We start from the raw sequence: 18156 nt of genomic DNA on the forward strand, positions 1-18156 counted from the left end.
GCAGGCCTTAACAATCCTGGAGGCAGAGTGCTTGGTAACATGTGAGATGGTGCTCTAGCATGAGCTGAGCCTGTCTGCAGCTTTCGGAACCATGTCCTTATAGCTGTTCTATGATATAGCCTACCATATACTCTTAAAGTGCCTTATAATCTTAAACGGTTATGGTAACTATGGTCTGGCTTTATCGAAACATGTCGTGTAAGGTGTCTAACACTGTGGAATAATACCCCCATACCATTTCTGGACATGAGGATATTATTCCCCCCTTCTAGAGGGAAAGACATGTTAAAATCATACTTCACTGTTAGCCTCTGACCAAAGCCTCAGCATCACAAAATGGATGCTGCTGCCACGACACAAGTCTGACCTCCTGCAGCTGGGAGTGATCCCAGCCAGGGAGGCCTGGACAATAGGTTTCCTACTTGGGGAGGTGCTAGCACCTCCGCAGACAGCCTTTAGTGTATTGGGGCAGGGTGGGCTGAAAGGAATGAGACATGCCTGGGGCACACAAGGTGTTCCTTGCATAGTCCAGTTCAAACCGGCGCGGGGGCACTCCAGCCCCAGCTCTGGCGCGAAACTGGACAAAGGGAAGTGGGTGTAACCACCCCCTCCCAGGTCCCACCTCTAAGGCGTGACCTAGCAGGTATCCCAGCCCCCCAGATTAGTATAAGAGTGGGAGTTGGGCCTCAAGACTTCAGATTATCCTGAACCTGCAAACTTGAACAGAAACTCTGGACCTTCGACATTCGACGAAAGAAGAAGACTGAAGAATCTCCCTTGTGGCCAAGGAGTGGCTACCCTGAGCAAACAGGCACCATCAAGAGACTACCCTTTGCTTTGCCCAAGTTCTACGAGGAACCGACTGCAGAGCCCGACCAGAGCCTTGACTTCCAGACTTCTCCGACCCTGATCCACATCCACAGCAGAGCTGAGATCCGTGGAGGCGACGAGCGACGTGGGACCGGCTACCTGGGAAAAGTGGCTAGTATCTTCAAGCGCAGCTTCTGAGGCACCCTCGAAGTTGTGCACCGGGGATTGAGAAGCCCCACCCCCAAGCACCATCTGCACCGAAGATCAGCCCCCCACACTCCACGAGTTCTGCGTGGGGCCCTTCAGCATTTTCCTGCTTGCCGCGTCTGTCCGGTTGCTTGCCCGCTGACTAGTGGCCTTTGTGACGATGCACCTTGAAATCTTCACTGCTGGTTTGGCTCCTCCAGACTGGCTCCTGCTCCTTTGAAAAAGAGAAGCATCCCAGACCTTCCTGGTCTGCACCAGAAGCAAGTCCTCCGTTCTGCGTGGGTTCCGCTTGCCAAGGCTTGGTGAGTCCTAGTACAACTTTGACGCCGCCGACAGCAAGAGCCTTCGTGGGACAGCTCGCCTCCTGGTCCTGGTCGTCCTCGACGCTTCCTGGTCCTCCTGGCTGCAGCGACAAGCTTCACCTTCACCTGCAATCTTCACGACATCGCCTGGTTCCTTCCTGGTTCCACGTGGTCACTGGCTAGTGACCTTGACTCTGTCCCTTCTGCTTGCAGGTCTCCTCTCTTCTTGATCCCAGCCTTGGGATCCACCGGACACTCTTCACTGACTGCCTGTCAGCATCTTTCTTCAGGCATCCATAGGAGTCGACGACGAAAACCGACGCAGCTTCACCCCTATGCACCCGCAGCCTGTGGGCTAGGTAACTTGGGTACTCCGGTGCTCATCAGGATAGTGACTATCCTAGTGTCTAGTTTTCAAGTCTCAACTTCCTAGCTACTCCGGAAGTGTCCTAAATCTACCGTTTTCTAAACTGTACTATTGCTATTGACTTTTACGCATTACGCGTGAGTGTTTCCACTCTGCACACGAATCCCGTGGGCCTCCCACTTCCTAACTAACGCTAGTGTAGTGTAGCCCCAGCGATTCCCTAGGCCTAGGCCTATTCTATTTCCGTGACAGTGGTTCTTATACCACTTACTTAGTATATGGTTTGCGTGGCCCCTAGGGCCTAACTGTATTACTTACCTGTGTGACTTAATGTATGCTTAAATAAGACTGTGTTGTACTTACCTCTAATCTCATAAAGAGTGCTGAGGGTTTGACTAGAATAAATACACTTTATTTTATATATATATCTGTTGTGGTGTCCTTTCATTTGGTATTCAAGGGATTATATATGGTATCACAGCTGGCTTCACATGCCATTCAGAGTTTAGCCTAAGACTGCTCTTGTCCATGCTACCACTAGGATAGCTGGTCTATAAGGTTGACTTTACAACCAATCACCATAAGGGTATTTGGACTGATATAAGGTGTACACTAGAACTAGTGACATCATACATCAGGCCAACTTCTCACAACTATGGTTTGGCTTTATCAAAACATGTCGTGTAAGGTGTCTAACACTTTGGAATAATACCCCCATACCATTTCTGGGGATGAGGATATTATCCCTCCCTTCTAGAGGGAGAAGACATGTTGTAACCTACTTACCCGGTTAAAGTTAACCAGAGCCCCAGCATCACAAAATGGATGCTGCTGCCACGACACAAGTCTGACCTCCTGCTGCTGGGAGCGATCCCGGCAAGGGAGGCTTGGACAATAGGTTTCCTGCCTTGGGAGGTGCGAGCACCACCTCAGACAGGCCTTAGTGTATTGGGGCAGGGAGGGATGAAAGAAATGAGACACTGCCTGGGGCACACAAGGTGCTCCATGCATAGTCCAGTTCAAACCGGTGCTGGGGCACACCAGCCCCAGTCCTGGCGCGAAACTGGACAAAGGGAAGGGGGTGTAACCACCCCCCTCCCAGGTCCCACCCATAAGGCGTGACCTAGCAGGCAACCCAGCCCCCCAGATTAGTATAAGAGTGGTAGCTGGGCCCCAGGAGATTAGATTATCCTGAACCTGCAACTTGAACAGAAACTCTGGACCTTCGACATTCGACGAAAGAAGAAGACTGAAGAATCTCCCTTGTGGCCAAGGAGTGGCTACCCTGTGCAAACAGGCACCATCAAGAGACTACCCTTTGCTTTGCTGAAGTTCTACGAGGGACCGACTGCAGAGCCCGACTAGAGCCTCGACTTCCAGACTTCTCCGACCCTGATCCACATCCACAGCCGAGCTGAGATCCGTGGAGGCGACGAGAGACGTGGGACCAGCTACCTGGGAAAAGTGGCGAATATCTTCCAGCGCAGCTTCTGAGGTACCCTCGAAGTTGTGCACCGGGGATTGAGAATCCCCAACCCCAAGCACCATCTGCACCGAAGATCAGCCCCCCACACTCCACGAGTCCTGCATGGGGCCCTTCTGCATTTTTACTGCTTGCCGCGTCTGTCCGGTTGCTTGCCCGTTGGCTAGCGGCCTTTGTGACGACACACCTTGAAATCTTCACTGCTGGTTTGGCTCCTCCAGACTGGCTCCCGCTTCTTTGCAAAAGAGAAGCACCCCAGACCTTCCTGGTCTGCACCAGAAGCAAGTCCTCCGTTCTTCGTGGGTTCCGCTTGCCAAGGCTTGGTGAGTCCTAGTTCGACTTAGACGCCGCCGACAGCAAGAGCCTTCGTGGGACAGCTCGCCTCCTGGTCCTGGTCGTCCTCGACGTCTCCTGGTACCCGTGGCTGCAGCGACAAGCTTCACCCTTCACCTGCAATCTTCACGACATCGCCTGGTTCCTTCCTGGTTCCACGTGGTCACTGGCTAGTGACCTTGACTCTGTCCCTTCTGCTTGCAGGTATCCTCTCTTCTTGATCCCAGCCTTGGGATCCACCGGACACTCTTCACTGACTGCCTGTCAGCAACTTTCCTTCAGGTATCCATAGAAGTCCACGACGAAACCTGACGCAAGTTCACACCTATGCACCCGCAGCCTGTGGGCTAGGTAACTTGGGTACTTCGGTGCTCACAAGGGTAGTGACTATCCTAGGGTCTAGTTTCCGAGTCTCGGCTCTAGCTGCTTCAGAAGTGTCCTTAAACTGTTAATTTCTAACTGCTAGTAATTCTATCGACTTTTACGCATTACGCATGAGTGTTTCCACTCTGCACCTGAATCCCGTGGGCCTCCCACTTCCTAACTGTTGCTAGTGTAGTGTAGCCCCAGCGATTCCCTAGGCCTAGGCCTATCCTATTTCCGTGACAGTGGTCCTTATACCACTTCTTTAGTATATGGTGTCATGATTCCGATTGCCGCTCCGAACCGAAGGGCTGGGAGTTAGCGGTCTAGACGCCAAGAAGCGGAAGTCAGACTGACTCACTTCCGGGCGGACGCGCTCATCAGCCGGGGACTCCAGCAGCACCAACACTTTGAATTCTACCAACGCCGCCGACGAGGAGACGCAGCTCTGGACTCCAGCCTCCAGGTATCGTTCCTGTAACTTGTTCGCAGGGCCATTGATACGGCCGCCTGCGCTCCGCCTAGCACCAGTGGTGCTACTGTATATTGATGTTCCGCTTTCCAGCCATTGCGCACCAGAGTGTGTGTGGTGGGCTGGGTTCCCCTTTGCTTCTGTTATTATTTGCGCAGGAGCGCTGGTTTTCAGTTGATGATTTTGTGTTCTCTCCCTGAACTGGACGGAGTCATAAGACCGTGCAGACATTTGGATAGCCTGCATCTCATTTGGGGTAGTGTTATTCCCTGCTCTTAGCCAAAACCCACAGGAGAGTGAGAGGAACGGTACAGAGCAGCTACTTTACTATTTGCGCAGGAGCGCTGGTTTTTCTTTTACTCATTTTGTGTTCGAACACTGTGGTGCTTCCAATTCGCCGCCTTGGGACCGCTCTTCAAACACCAGAACAAGGGTGCGGAAGCCACGGATGATAATCACACCATTCCCCACAAGGTACTTCCTTGGTCCATGGGCTAGTGCTACGTAGAAGGGTGGAGAGGTCTGAAACTTCGGTGAGCTAATCGTGTCCCCTTCTTTTCCCCACACAGCCGGTGTTGAGGAAGCCCTCTTGACTCAATCTTATCTGGCTTCTACCCCCGATACCCCCTCTGTCCTGGTCGGTATACACACCCTACTAGGGGAAGGCGGGAGACGGGGGTGGTAGTTCTTGTCGCCTCTGCAGGATCGCCTCGCAAGTGGAAGGTAAGACTTGGGAGGCTCTGACATATGGTTTGCGTGGCCCCTAGGGCCTAACTGTATTACTTACCTGTGTGACTTAATGTATACCTAAATAAGACTGTGTTGTACTTACCTCGAATCTCATAAAGAGTGCTGAGGGTTTGACTAGAATAAATACACTTTATTTTATATATATATCTGTTGTGGTGTCCTTTCATTTGGTATACAAGGGATTATATATGGTATCACAGCTGGCTTCACATGCCATTCAGAGTTTAGCCTAAGACTGCTCTTGTCCATGCTACCACTAGGATAGCTGGTCTACAAGGTTGACTTTACAACCAATCACCATAAGGGTTGTTTAGACTGATATAAGGTGTACACTAGAACTAGTGACATCATACATCAGGCCAACTTCTCACAGTTTGTTTGCTTAGAACCGCTGCAACTGGGGCCATTATTCGTAAAAATTCTCGGGGCTGACTTCAGGCCGAAAGGCAGTACCTTGAATTGGTAGTGCTCTCCGGCCACCATGAACCGAAGGTGCTGTCTGTGGGAAGGATGAATGAGGATGTGAAAGTACGCATCCTGCAGGTCCAATTTTATCATATGATCTCCTGGGTTTAATAGCAGCAGAATATCTTGGAGGGAAACCATTCTGAAAGATGGTTTCATGAAATAGGTGTTGAGGGACCTGAGGTCCAAAATAGGACGCCATTGGAGAACGTTTTTCTAGACTAGAAAAAACCAGGAATAAAATCCCCTTCCTCTCTGGGAGTTCGGTACCGGTCCAATTGATCTCTTTCAGAGCATTGTCCGAATCTCCCGACGCATCTGATGTAAGTATTTGACCTCTTGAGGTTTCGGCGGTGTACAAGGGGGCGTGTGCAGAAGTTCTAGAGTGTGTCCGAATTGTATTATGCTGAGGACCCATTGGTCCGTAGTTATTTGCTGCCAATTTTGAAGATAAGACATTTTTCCACCAAGGGAAACATGTGACGTAAGAGGAATAGGTGTAGCCGGAATCAGAAAGTCGTCATTGTCGACGGGTATTGTCCTTCCCCTGATGACCCTCGACCTCTGGGAGTAGATTTTGTGTAACCTCCTGTTTGTCATTGTGTATACTGTTGACGGTAGGGCTGAGATGAGGTGGAGTAAAAAGTGTATCTGCCTTGTTGGTAACCTCCTCTATAGGAGGATTGGCCCCTACCTCTAGAGACTCGAAAAGGAACCTTCCTATATTGCAGCGTTCCCAGTGATTTTGCGGTGTCGGTATCTTTTTTGATACTCTGCAAAGCTTCCCGAACAAATCCTCTCCATTGAAGGGACGGTCCAAGATTTTATTCTGGACTTCAGGCCTAAACGCTGTTGCTCTCCGCCATCCTTGCCGGCGTAAGACTGCCGCTCCTCCCAAAGATCTGAAGGCCGTGGTCGCAATGTCCATTGCGCTTTCTCCTTCTTGGAGGATCTTTCTGGCTTCCTGTCTATCAGCTTCTGGAATGCTGTCTATGTAAGACGAGAGGTCGCACCACATTTGTCTATCATACCTGCCCAGAATGGCCAGGGCATTCTCCGCCTTAACTAGAAGGGCAGACATGGAAGAAAATCTCTTCCCCGCATTGTCCAAGCGCCTACCCTCTGTCGGGAGGTGTCATAATTGGAGCTGATGGATTCCTTGATTTTTGCTGAGCCGCCTGGGTTATAACTGAGTCCGGCTTGGGCTGGCCAAGTAGACAAGCTGGAGCATCCGAGGGCGCTTTATATTTCTTGTCCAGTCTGGCGAGTACTGGAGTAACCGTTGCTGGTGTCTCCATGACCTTGAGACCTTCTTCCCATAAATGACTGACAATCGGGAGAGATCAAACTGCCTTGCGAAATGGCTCCTTGAAATCGTACAAGAAACATTCCGTCTTGCCAGATGACATGGTGAGCGCAAATCTCTTTGTAGCCCTCTCCATTAGATTATGGAACCCCCCTGATGTCCTCCGGAGGAGAATCTACAAGTTTCGGTGAAGGAGACGAAGGCGACGGAATGAGTTAATCGTCCCACTCTTTACTAGGGTCTGTTATCTCTCTCTCTTCCTGTTCATCATCAGAGGTCACTGGATCTTGTTGTGGTAGTGGTGATATAGGCAAGGACTCCGGTAAAACCTCTTGCCGTCGCACTGGCGTACATGGAATAGATCGTGGCTGAGATGTAGTCACCGGTATTCTTTGAGAAGTTTGAGGTATAGGAAGCCTCCTTTTATAATCATCTAACAAACTGTAGATCCGTTAGCAGTGAAGACGGAACGCTCACCATCTCTTCCTGGTATTCCTTGCGATAGTGTTGCCGGGGACGATCCTGAGATCCCTCAGATTCGTCTTCCCAGTCATCCTCTTGGCACTTTACATGCAATTGCGACGGGTTCCTGGCATAGCCAAAAGGGCCATCATTATCTTCCTCCTCCTGTGACTCTTCCTCCTCTAATAGGTGGGATGGTACTAGAGGTGTCACCTTGCTTGGAGAGGTAAGATCTGGGGTAATTCTCCTCTTCCTGGCAAAATCCCATTTTTCTGGGGTTTCTTCTCTCGTCGACGAGCTTGTCGACGAGATCGCCGTCAAAACCGCAAACGAAACTATCGTCGTCGACGCTGCTGTCACTGTCGTCGTCGACAATCCTGTTGTTGCTGCCGTCGACGACATAATCGTGGTCGATGCCGTCGTCGAAGGTCTCGTTGTCGACACTGCCATCGACAACGCCAATGTCGACGGAGATAAAGCTTTAATAGTAAGTTTTACCTCAGTTTTCTTCGTCGACGCTATTTTCTTCGTCGACGACGTAGTTTTTCCAATTTCTCCTCAGGAGGTGTGGAGGCTGGCTTCTTGAGAGAATGTTTTACTTTAGGGGGTGATTTTGAGGGCTCCGAGCTTGTCCTCTTAGTGTGTTTTACCCCTGAAGCATGACCCTTGCTCTCCTTTTCCATACGTGGAGGAGATTTTGAGGGACTGCGCCCTGAAGACCCAATAGTGGTCTTTTTAAGAGCCTTCTCAGGTCTTTCCCCTGAGGTATGAGCCTGAGGAGACCTGCTTCTTTTCTGAGATCTCCTAGAAGTTGTAGACGCCTCATCACCGTCACTAGACACAACGCCTTTCCTGGTCTTAAGTTTTTGAAGCCATAGTAAAAGCCTTCCTTCACGATCCCTCAGCGTTTTATTAGAAAAGGTACGACATACCTTACAGTCCTTTGCCTGATGGTGTGAGTAAAGACAGTATATGCAATCCTTATGATGGTCGTATGTATATAGCCTTTTCTTTGAACAGGTAGCGCAGGCTCTAAATAAACCTTTCTTCTCCTTGTCAGCCATTCTCAGGCGTTGGTGAAGAAAAAAGCAGTTGAAGAAACTCTCCAATCCAGAATGAAGTAGAAATAAACTGTAGAATTTGAGCACAGCTCAAAGGAGACTCCCTAGCACAACATGCGGTAGAAAATCTGAAGGGTAAAAGGTTCTCTCAGGAGTGTTCTATAGGGTGAGAGGCTCTGATTGGTTCAGAGACAAGTTTAGTCCTTTTTTACATAACGAAGGTTATGGGTTGCAAAAGAAAAATGGGCCTAGTAGCTATACTACTAAGCAATGCTTCTTTATGTACCGTCATCAATTGGGTCCTCATCAATTGGGTAAACGTCGGAAGCAAAGGCATACTTTGTGTTGTCAATGATGGTGGCGCCGCCGAAGGTACTATAGTCGTTAACAAGGATCTGATTGTTGAAGTTGGCCTGATGTAGAACATTTCACTATCAATGACAGGGTTCTGTACAGTGTCGACAATGGTACCTTTATGGACAGTGACAAGTTCTGTCCCACAGATGACAATGACAGTGTTGTCAACAAATGTAGCTTTTTCTTCGATGTTGACGATGATTAAGTCACCGGCGGAGACTGGAATTCATTCAGCGCATCCAGAGAGCAGGATTTTCATACTGGTTTTTGCAGGATGGAAATCGTCCTGTAGATAGCATTTTTCTGAATAAGCACCAGAATCTGTGTGAGGAAAATCCAGGTTTCCTCCTTTACATCACCTTTGTGGAAGTGCTTTATGGAGCACTTTTCACTGAATCATTCCAAAATGAGAGTTCATCCCCATAAGAAGGAGGGTAGGTTTTCTTTTCCAGTACATACAGGGCCAACCTCCTCACTCTGTCTCACTGTTTGCAATATATTTTCTGAAGATGTGTTGACACTATTGCAATTTTTCAGTGCCAGATAGTTTTCCAAATAAAATTTTACGATGTTCAACGCTTTTGCAAAGTTTACATTTTTTTTTGCAGTACTTACATGTTGTGTACTTTTTTTTTTAAACATTGTGGATTAATCCTTTTATGTTCATGGTGCTGTTTATAGACATTCCAGTGCTTTAACAGTTTGTGTGTCTGCTTTTGTTTTTTTTTTGTGCTTAGTAAGATGTGTTTGGTCTGCAGCGCCACCGGTGTACATGGTCGCTCTTTACTAGTGATACGTGCCCAATTGTTGCATGTCCTTTCAGGTGGCCTTGTGTGATTTTTATGACTGTGCGCTCACACCACCTGGGGTGCCTATGTCTGCAACTTTGAAGAAATCAATTGTGCCCCTGGGATTACAAGAGGCAGAACACGTTTGGTGTTGATGGATGCATTTGAATGGGTAGTCAATTCATGAGCACCTTTTTGGGTTGTAAGCAGCACACCACTTTCGGACCCTGTGGGTGCACTTTTCCGTTTGTTGAAGTTGTGTGTAACTTAAGGGCAACGTGCCACATACTCGGGCGGTTATATGTGTTTGGGTTGTTTCACGTTAGCTTTCCTACCGACATTAGTGGAGGTGCCATTTTTTATTGTGTTATTTTATGTACATCTTCCAGTTGCGTTGGTTTGACGTGCATATATATTCTTTGCCTTTTCTGAGCAGTTCCTCCAATCTTTGTTTCAATCTTGCATGATGGAGAAGAAAACAAGTTACTTACCTGTAACTACAGTTATCCAGTATTGGTATCTTTCATAGATTCACATGCCTGAATCATTCCCCGTCGCCGAGGCGGGAGTCTCGGTAGATAAAAAAGTAGTGCCAAAAAATAATTAGTAGTAGTAGTAGGCCCAAAGAAGAAAGGCCCTAAGGCCTTAGAAGCCTATCTACTTCGTTATGTAAAATAACCCAAGAATTGGTAACAACCAATCAGACATCAGCACCCTTCTAGAACCCTCTCAGCAGAGCCAGCTCTCCTCAGATTTTCCTAGCACGAGTGGGAAGCTTATATCCCAAACATAGAGAACTGACTCTGCGGGGAGGAGGGTGGGTGCATGTGAATCTATGAAAGATACCAATACTGGATAACTGTAGTTACAGGTAAGTAACTTGTTTTCTTATCCAGTATTGGGGTATCTTTCATAGATTCACATGCCTGAATCAGAGTAGCAAGCAGTATGCCAAGCATACAGTCGTTTGCGGATGGTGGGAGACCATTGTTGATACACTCCCAATTACGCCCGCAATTTGATAAGTAGAAGGCATAAGATGTTTTCTGTTAAAATCCAAACATGTATCTTACATAAAGAAAAGACAATGTAGCTTAAAATATAGCAATTATAAACAGTAAATTGAAGAAACATCTATATCTGACCTTAGTTTAAAAGATGCTGAAGGACGGCTTGTCCTACCGCTGTATCTTCCTGCAGAGTAGATTGCAGACAGTAGTGCTTTGTGAATGTGTGAACATTCCTCCACGTTGCAGCACGACAAATATTCTCCAAGGATACTCCTGCGAACAATGCAGTAGATGCTGCCATAGTTCTAGTAGAATGCGCCTTGACCTTTCTTTGTAATGGTTTATTGGCTTTATCATGACAAAAATGAATTGTAGAAGCCAACCATCTGGCTATAGTCGCTTTAGTCACAGCAGACCCAAGTGTAGCTTGACCATAAGCTACAAGCAATGGATTGGACCGCCTGATGTCCTTAGTCCTTTGCAAGTAAAATTTCAGACAGCGTTTTATATCCAGTGAATGCAACGCTCGCTCAGATGGTGTGGCTGGATTTGGGAAGAAAACTTTTAGTTTCACTGGCTCATTTAAGTGGAACTGAGTCGGAACTTTAGGGATGAATCGTGGATTTGTCCTGAGAGTAACAAAGTCTTTAGAGAACTGCAAAAAGGGTTCTGAGATGGTGAACGCTTGAATCTCACTGACTCTTCGAGCCGATGTAAGAGCCAAAAGAATAGCCACCTTCCATGTTAAAAATTTTAGCTCAGCCTTGTGGATAGGTTCAAAAGGCCTTTTCATCAATTGAGCTAGAACTGTGTTCAACTCCCACTCTGGAGGAGGTGCACGAATTGGTGGAAAAACACGGAATAGCCCCTTCATAAATTGTTTTATTAATGAAGAGGAACAGAGTGAAGGCTTAGAAGTACTCTTCCTGAATCTTGATAGAGCCACAAGATGAACTTTAATTGACGGGAATGCAAGCACAGATTTGGCTAGGGATAACAAATAAGGAAGGATTTGCTCTACTGGAGCTTGTAAAGGATGGACATCCTTCCCCTCGCACCAATGACAAAATCGTTTCCACTTCAAACGATAAGTTTTTAAAGTACTTTGTGCGCGTGATTTAGATAGAATCTCACGGCATTCCTGTGAAATGGTTAGATCTTTGTATTCTAGGAAATCAGGAGCCATGCGTGCAAGTGCAGCGACTGTGGATCTGGATGGAGTATTTGACCCCTTTCCCTTGTCAACATCGTCATCGTTGGTATTAGACGGATGGAGCTGTGATCTAGAAGAAGCAGCTCCTGGAACCAATATTGCCTTGGCCAACGGGGTGCAATCAGAATGAGGCGGCAATGTTCCATCTTCACTTTGCGGATCACTTTCGCAATTAGTGGTATCGGGGGGAAAAGCGTACGCACAAAGCCCTGACCATCTCATGGACAGGGCATTTCCTCTTGATCCCTGTTGAGGGAATCTGCTTGCGTAATAGCAGCATTTCTTGTTTTCCTTTGTAGCAAACAAATCCAGTGCCGGTTTGCCCCATGATTGAAAAATTTCGTCTAGTTGCTTCTGCTCTATCTCCCATTCGTGACAGCCTGCCAGAGATCTGCTTAGGTCGTCGGCCAACGTGTTGTGAAGGCCCCTGACGTGCTCCACTCGTAAGGATATCTTGTGTGTTGTAAGCCATTCCCATAGTTCCTGAGCTTCCTGCGAAAGGGACAGTGACCTCGTTCCTCCCTGTTTGTTGACGTAATACATGCTGGTCGTGTTGTCCGTCCGGACCAGCACTGAGGCCCCTGCAATCCTCGGGAGGAACGCCTGCAGAGTGAGAAAAATGGCGCGAAGCTCCAGTCTGTTGATATGCTGTTGGCAGTATTCCTGGGACCATCGTCCCTGATTCTGTAGATCTTGGAGATGTCCTCCCCACCCCTGCATGGAGGCGTCTGTTGTTACCACGAATTCTGGAGGAGATGTTAGAAAAGAAAGGCCCAGGGCCAGGTTTTCCATCTGTGACCACCAATGCAGAGAGACCATCATGTGAGGTGTTATCCTGATGGAGTCGTTGAACGACCCCACGGCCTGTTTCCATTGTAGATGTAACTGTTCCTGCAGAGGTCTCATTCGGAGCCGTGCTAAAGGTACAAGATTTATAGTTGATGAACACATCCCCAGAAGAGACGCAAACCTCCGGACAGAAACTGACTTTCTTCTTGCGATTAAAAGTGCTAGCTTTTGTAAACGAAGCTGACGTTCCTCTGACAAGAATGCCTTGCATTGTTTGGTGTCCAGCATTGCTCCCAGAAACTGAATCCTTTGAAGAGGGAGCAGTTGAGATTTGCTTTTGTTGAGAGTGAGGCCTAAGTTTGAGAATAGACTTAGGCATGCTGAAACTGCCTCTACGGTAGTCTGCTTCGAAGGGCCTTTGAGCAGCCAGTCGTCCAGGTACGGAAATACCTGTATTCCCTGTGACCTTAGAGTCGCTGCTACTGGTGCAAGACACTTTGTAAAAATTCTTGGAGCAGATTTCAGCCCAAACGGAAGGACTTTGAACTGATAGTGGACGCCAGCCACTACAAATCGCAGGTACTTGCGATGCTTGGGAAGGATAGGAATGTGGAAGTACGCGTCCTCCATGTCCAGAGAAGCCATAAAATCCCCTTTGTTTAGGCAGCTCAAAACTTCGGCCAGTGTAACCATCCGAAAACTCTGCTTCTTTAGAAATGTGTTGAGCTTGCGGAGATCCAGAATCGGGCGCCACTCCCCTGACTTTTTCTTTATGAGGAAAAAACGAGAATAGAACCCGGTTCCCTTCTGGGGCGAAGGAACTTTCTCTATTGCGTTCTTGCGGAGCATTATTAAAGCTTCTTTGAACAATAAGTGAAGACGAGGGGGAGGGGGACCCCTGGGCGGGGCAGTAGGGGGTTGTTTTGAGAACTCCAGGGTGTGACCGTTTCTGACTAGGTCGATGACCCAACGATCCGAGGTGATCTCCTCCCAATTGTGTGCAAAAGTTGTTATCTTTGCTCCCACTGGGAGGGAAGGAGGGATGACTGGCATCCAGCGTAAATCATTGCTTCTTGTTGGCGTCGCGACCCTGATTGTTCGATCGCCTTCTACCTCCCTGACGAGAGAAACTATTCGAGGAAGATTGCCTGTATGATGATCGTCCATAAGGCTGTCTATATTGAGACTGATATTGTCTGTTTTGCTGACTTTGATAATTTCCCCTTGATACAAAGCCTCGACCTCTTGCACCACGGAAAGATCCCCGTTTGTATTGGAGAGCAGCTAGTGACTTAGCTGTATCCGTATCAGTCTTGATCGCTAGGAGGGCCTCGTCTATATGCTTCCCAAACAAGGATTCTCCATCATAGGCCATATCAATGATTTTGGCTTGAACCTCTGGCCTAAAAGATGTTGCTTTAAGCCATCCTTGACGCCTAAGAACTGCAGCCCCTGCAAGTTGCCTAAAGTTGGTATTTGCAATATCCAGAGCACAGTCTATGATCTCTGATGCGGCTCGTTCTCCCTCTTGAAGTATTTTCCTTGCCTCTTGTTGACGATCTTCAGGAATGAGGTCTATAAATTCAGAGAATTCTGACCACATCTGGCAGTCATAGCGACCAAGAATGGCCAAGGAGTTTGCAGCTTTGATAGAAGTTGCCGCCATCGTAGAGAACTTCTTGCCGATCAGATCCAATCTTCGCCCTTCCCTATCCGGCGGCGTTGATATTGGCATAGCCGGATTTTTGGACTTTTGTTGAGCAGCCTGTGATATAACGGAATCTGGTCGGGGATGACCGATTAGACAGGAGGGCGTCTCTGGAGGAGCACGATATTTCTTATCAATACGAGGGAGGACCGCAGGTACAGAAGCAGGTGTCTTCATAATTTTTAACCCCTCATTCCAAATAAAATCGATGATGGGAATTGCTCTGGTAATTGTCTTTTGCTCCTCCTTAAAGTCATGGAGGAAACAATCCGTATGCTCCACAGTGACTGGTAGTTGAAACCTGACTGCTGCAAGTTGCATTAAATTGTGAAAGCCACCTATATCCTCTGGAGGAGAATCCGATGGCTGCGGAATAGGTGGAGAAGGCATGGGAATAATGTAATCATACCAAGGATCCAGATTGGTATCTTTATCCGGTACTTCACCTTCTTCGATATCTTCCTCATCAGAGGAAATGGTATCATGGTGCGATTGCGTCCCCGAACCAGCAGGGTGAAGTGGCGAATTTGGAATGTCCGTGTGTGGTTCTTCCGTGGGTTGTAAATTAGGAAGAGGTTGTTGTGGAGGAAAGCGTTGGCGATAATCCGCCAGCATGGCCTGAAGGTCCTGAATCAGTGTAGGCGGGAGGTGACTCGATTCTCTACGATCCCAATCCCTTGAGGGATGCCTGTAAACTGGTGCAGCAAGGCCTTCCTGGTACGCATGTTCATGGTAGTCATCCTCCTCATCCACCTCTTGACACTTAATATGCAACTCCGAGGGGTGCCTAGCTATCCCGAAAGGACCCTCATCATCCTCCTCTTCAAAATCATCACCTTTCGTATATGAGTCCAGGATATGCGAAGGCAGCAAAGGAGAAATATTGCTGTAATCCTGTTTATGAAAAGTTTTTAGCTGAATATGCGTGTACGCAATAGGCGTAACATGGGTAGTTGGTGGAATCGCTTTAAGGAAACCTCTCGTCGACGGGCTTCCCCTCATCGACGGACTTGCTGTCTTTTGAGGCGTCGACGGGATTGTCATCGTCGTCGACGGGACCGTCATCGTCGACGAGGTCTTCGCCGTCGACGGGATCGTCATCGTCGACGAGGTCTTCGCCGTCGACGGGATCGTCATCGTCGACGAGGTCTTCGCCGTCGACGGAATAGTCGTCGTCGACGGGGTCTTCGTCGTCGACGGGGTCTTCGTCGTCGACGGGGTTTTCGTCGTCGATGTTGTCATCGACGATGTTGACAGAACTTCCTTCAAGCTAGACGTCGACGCAATTGTCGACGGAGTCTTAGACGTCCTAGGAGACATGATAGGTGACGATATCGAAGTAGTGGAGACTGTAGCCGTCGACAGAAGAGCAGCAGAAGTCACAGAGATAGTATAAGATGATCCCACTGACAAAGTCTTAACCTGAGATTTACTCACGGTTTTTGTAGTTGAAGACTTCTTGGATCTGTCAGAGTCTTGTGACTTCTGTGAATGGTCAGAAGTTACATGAGAGGCCTTATGATGTTTTCTCCCTTCACTGGAAGAACTATCAATTGATCTAGCTCTCTTGCTAGATGTCGAGGCCCTGTCATCCTCCTCAGCCGAGGAAGATTTCAACCATAACAATACTCTTGCCTCTCTGTCCCTTAAGGTCTTAGGAGGGAAAGTCCGGCAAATTCTACAGTCCTTAGCAACATGCTTAGGATGTAGGCAATAAATACACTCCTCATGCTGGTCGTCTACATGGACCCTCTTCTTATCACAGGTCCTGCAGGGTCTAAACAAAGCTTTTTTGTCAGACATGACTGAAGAAAAGAAGAAACTGAGTAGGCACTCAGGGAGACTCCCTTCCACACGACGTGCGGTGAAAATCTGAGGAGAGCTGGCTCTGCTGAGAGGGTTCTAGAAGGGTGCTGATGTCTGATTGGTTGCTACCAATTCTTGGGTTATTTTACATAACGAAGTAGATAGGCTTCTAAGATATAGGCCTTAGGGCCTTTCTTCTTTGGGCCTACTACTACTACTACTACTACTAATTATTTTTTGGCACTACTTTTTTATCTACCGAGACTCCCGCCTCGGCGACGGGGAATGATTCAGGCATGTGAATCTATGAAAGATACCCCAATACTGGATAAGAGATTTGTTCTGCTTTTCTGAGTTTGCAGTCTGGATTGTGTGTACAAGGAAAGGTGGTGAACTGTAGTATGTCCCGTCTCCATCTTCTGTTTATGCCTGAGTGATGCCAAAGCACTGATAGTGTGTGATGGGAGTGGAACGTGATCACTTAATGGCTGCACCACTGCCATTTGAGAGAGCTTATTCGAGGATGGGATGAGCTGAAAATCATACATCTGGTGATCGGCGGTCTGGGGCAAGACTTGGGTGAAATCGTGGATTTTGCCTCTCACCAGTAATCTGTAGTGAACTACTTCGAATAAGCATACTGGTTACAGTTCTACTGTGTACCTAAACAAATAGGTATTTAGTGACAGTATAAGATCCTCTACATTGGACTTAAATATAGAGCAGAAACATCCAAGCAAGAGTTTCCCAAAATGTTACATACCTTGGAGATGGCACGGCTGTGGTGATGTTGACTGGCACATCACCTTGCCAAACAGATGACGAGGCAGGGTCAATGCAGAGGGGCTCCAGGCTGGTGGTGTTGGATGAAATTCCATATCAGACAATGGTAAAGAGGAAGGTGCCCCCGTGGGCTGGCGCATAAAGCTGGCATCCTGAAACAAAAGATACAACACCTTAGTAAAGAAACAAGGAAAAATCTTTTTGAACATAGAGGAGGAATTCAGTAATCCTGCCAGCAGGTAGGTCGCCCCCCCAGCCGCCACACGGTCCTCTTGTGCTGCTGCCTGCCAGTGCCCTCGCTGCCGCCGAGTAAGCCCTTCTGTGCCTGTTGTCCCCTCGTCTTTTTGCCTGTGCCCCCGTGACCCCCTCACCCGTTTTTTCTTCTGTACCCCTGTTCCTTGGTGCCCCCTCGCTTTTGCCTGTGCCCCTGTGACCCCCCTCCCCCGTTTTCCCCCGGTCCACCTTCCCGCCGCTGCGTCCTGCGGCCCCGCCCCCCGCTGTCCCATTCGCCACCTTGCTCCCGCCTCCCAACTGCTCCTCCCTCCCACTACCCCTTTAAATGGAGGCCGCGCAGCGGGCACGCCAAAGGCAAGCCCGTCTGCACCCGTCAGCTCCTGGACCGCGCCCAGTGCCAGGTCCCCTGGCCCTCGGCGGAACCAACCCACCCGACGGAGATACGACGCCGCCGCCCTTCACGCACTCAACACCGACCGACAGCCAGCCTGCTTCCGAGCCACCCCGAAACGCACCCATGGAGCCTTCACCTGCCATGCCTGCAAGTTCTCCTGCCTTTGGACCTGCGCCGAGCCCGCCAGAACAAGCGCCAACAAAAACCACTTCAAGTGCATCCTGCTCAACACCCGCTCCGTTCACAAGCACGCCGTCGAACTCTGGGACCTCCTCAACACAACAGCACCGGACGTCGCCTTCCTCACAGAAACCTGGATGAACGCCTCCTCATCCCCCGACATCGCCATAGCCATAGCCATCCCGGACGGCTAGAAGATCACCCGGAGGGACCGCGTCAACCAAGCCGGAGGTGGCATCGTCATTGTCTACAGAAACACCATCCGCATCACGACCAACACCGACGACACCCTCACCACCGCCGAGCTCCTTCACTTCCAGTTACACACCGACCCCAAGACCACCCACAGAGGTACTCTCATCTACAGACCCCAGGACCACACACACAATTCAGCGAAGCCATCGCAGACTTCATCAGCCCGCTCGCCCTCGCCTCCTCCGACTACATCCTCCTAGGGGACCTCAACTTCCACCTGGAGAACAACAAGGACAACAACACCACCACCCTACTAGA

The 18156-nt window shown here is 48.7% G+C and overlaps 1 protein-coding gene across 6 annotated transcripts in view; it reads right to left on the minus strand.

Moving 5' to 3' along the window:
- LOC146808798 (uncharacterized) overlaps positions 1–18156 on the minus strand; it is a 741989-nt gene that overhangs the window by 402023 nt on the left and 321810 nt on the right. For 5 of the 6 annotated variants that reach the window (XM_085615614.1, XM_085615612.1, XM_085615610.1 and 2 more), the window contains one exon: positions 16816–16987. The exons of the other annotated variant lie outside the window; for it this stretch is intronic. In XM_085615614.1, the coding sequence (XP_085471740.1) occupies positions 16816–16975 (160 nt within the window). In that variant the 5' untranslated portion in view covers positions 16976–16987. The remainder of the gene's footprint in view (positions 1–16815; positions 16988–18156) is intronic. 6 annotated transcript variants of the gene reach the window in all.

This window comes from Triturus cristatus, chromosome 7 (genome assembly GCF_964204655.1).
Source record: "Triturus cristatus chromosome 7, aTriCri1.1, whole genome shotgun sequence".
In the NCBI taxonomy this organism is placed as follows: Eukaryota; Metazoa; Chordata; class Amphibia; order Caudata; family Salamandridae; genus Triturus; species Triturus cristatus.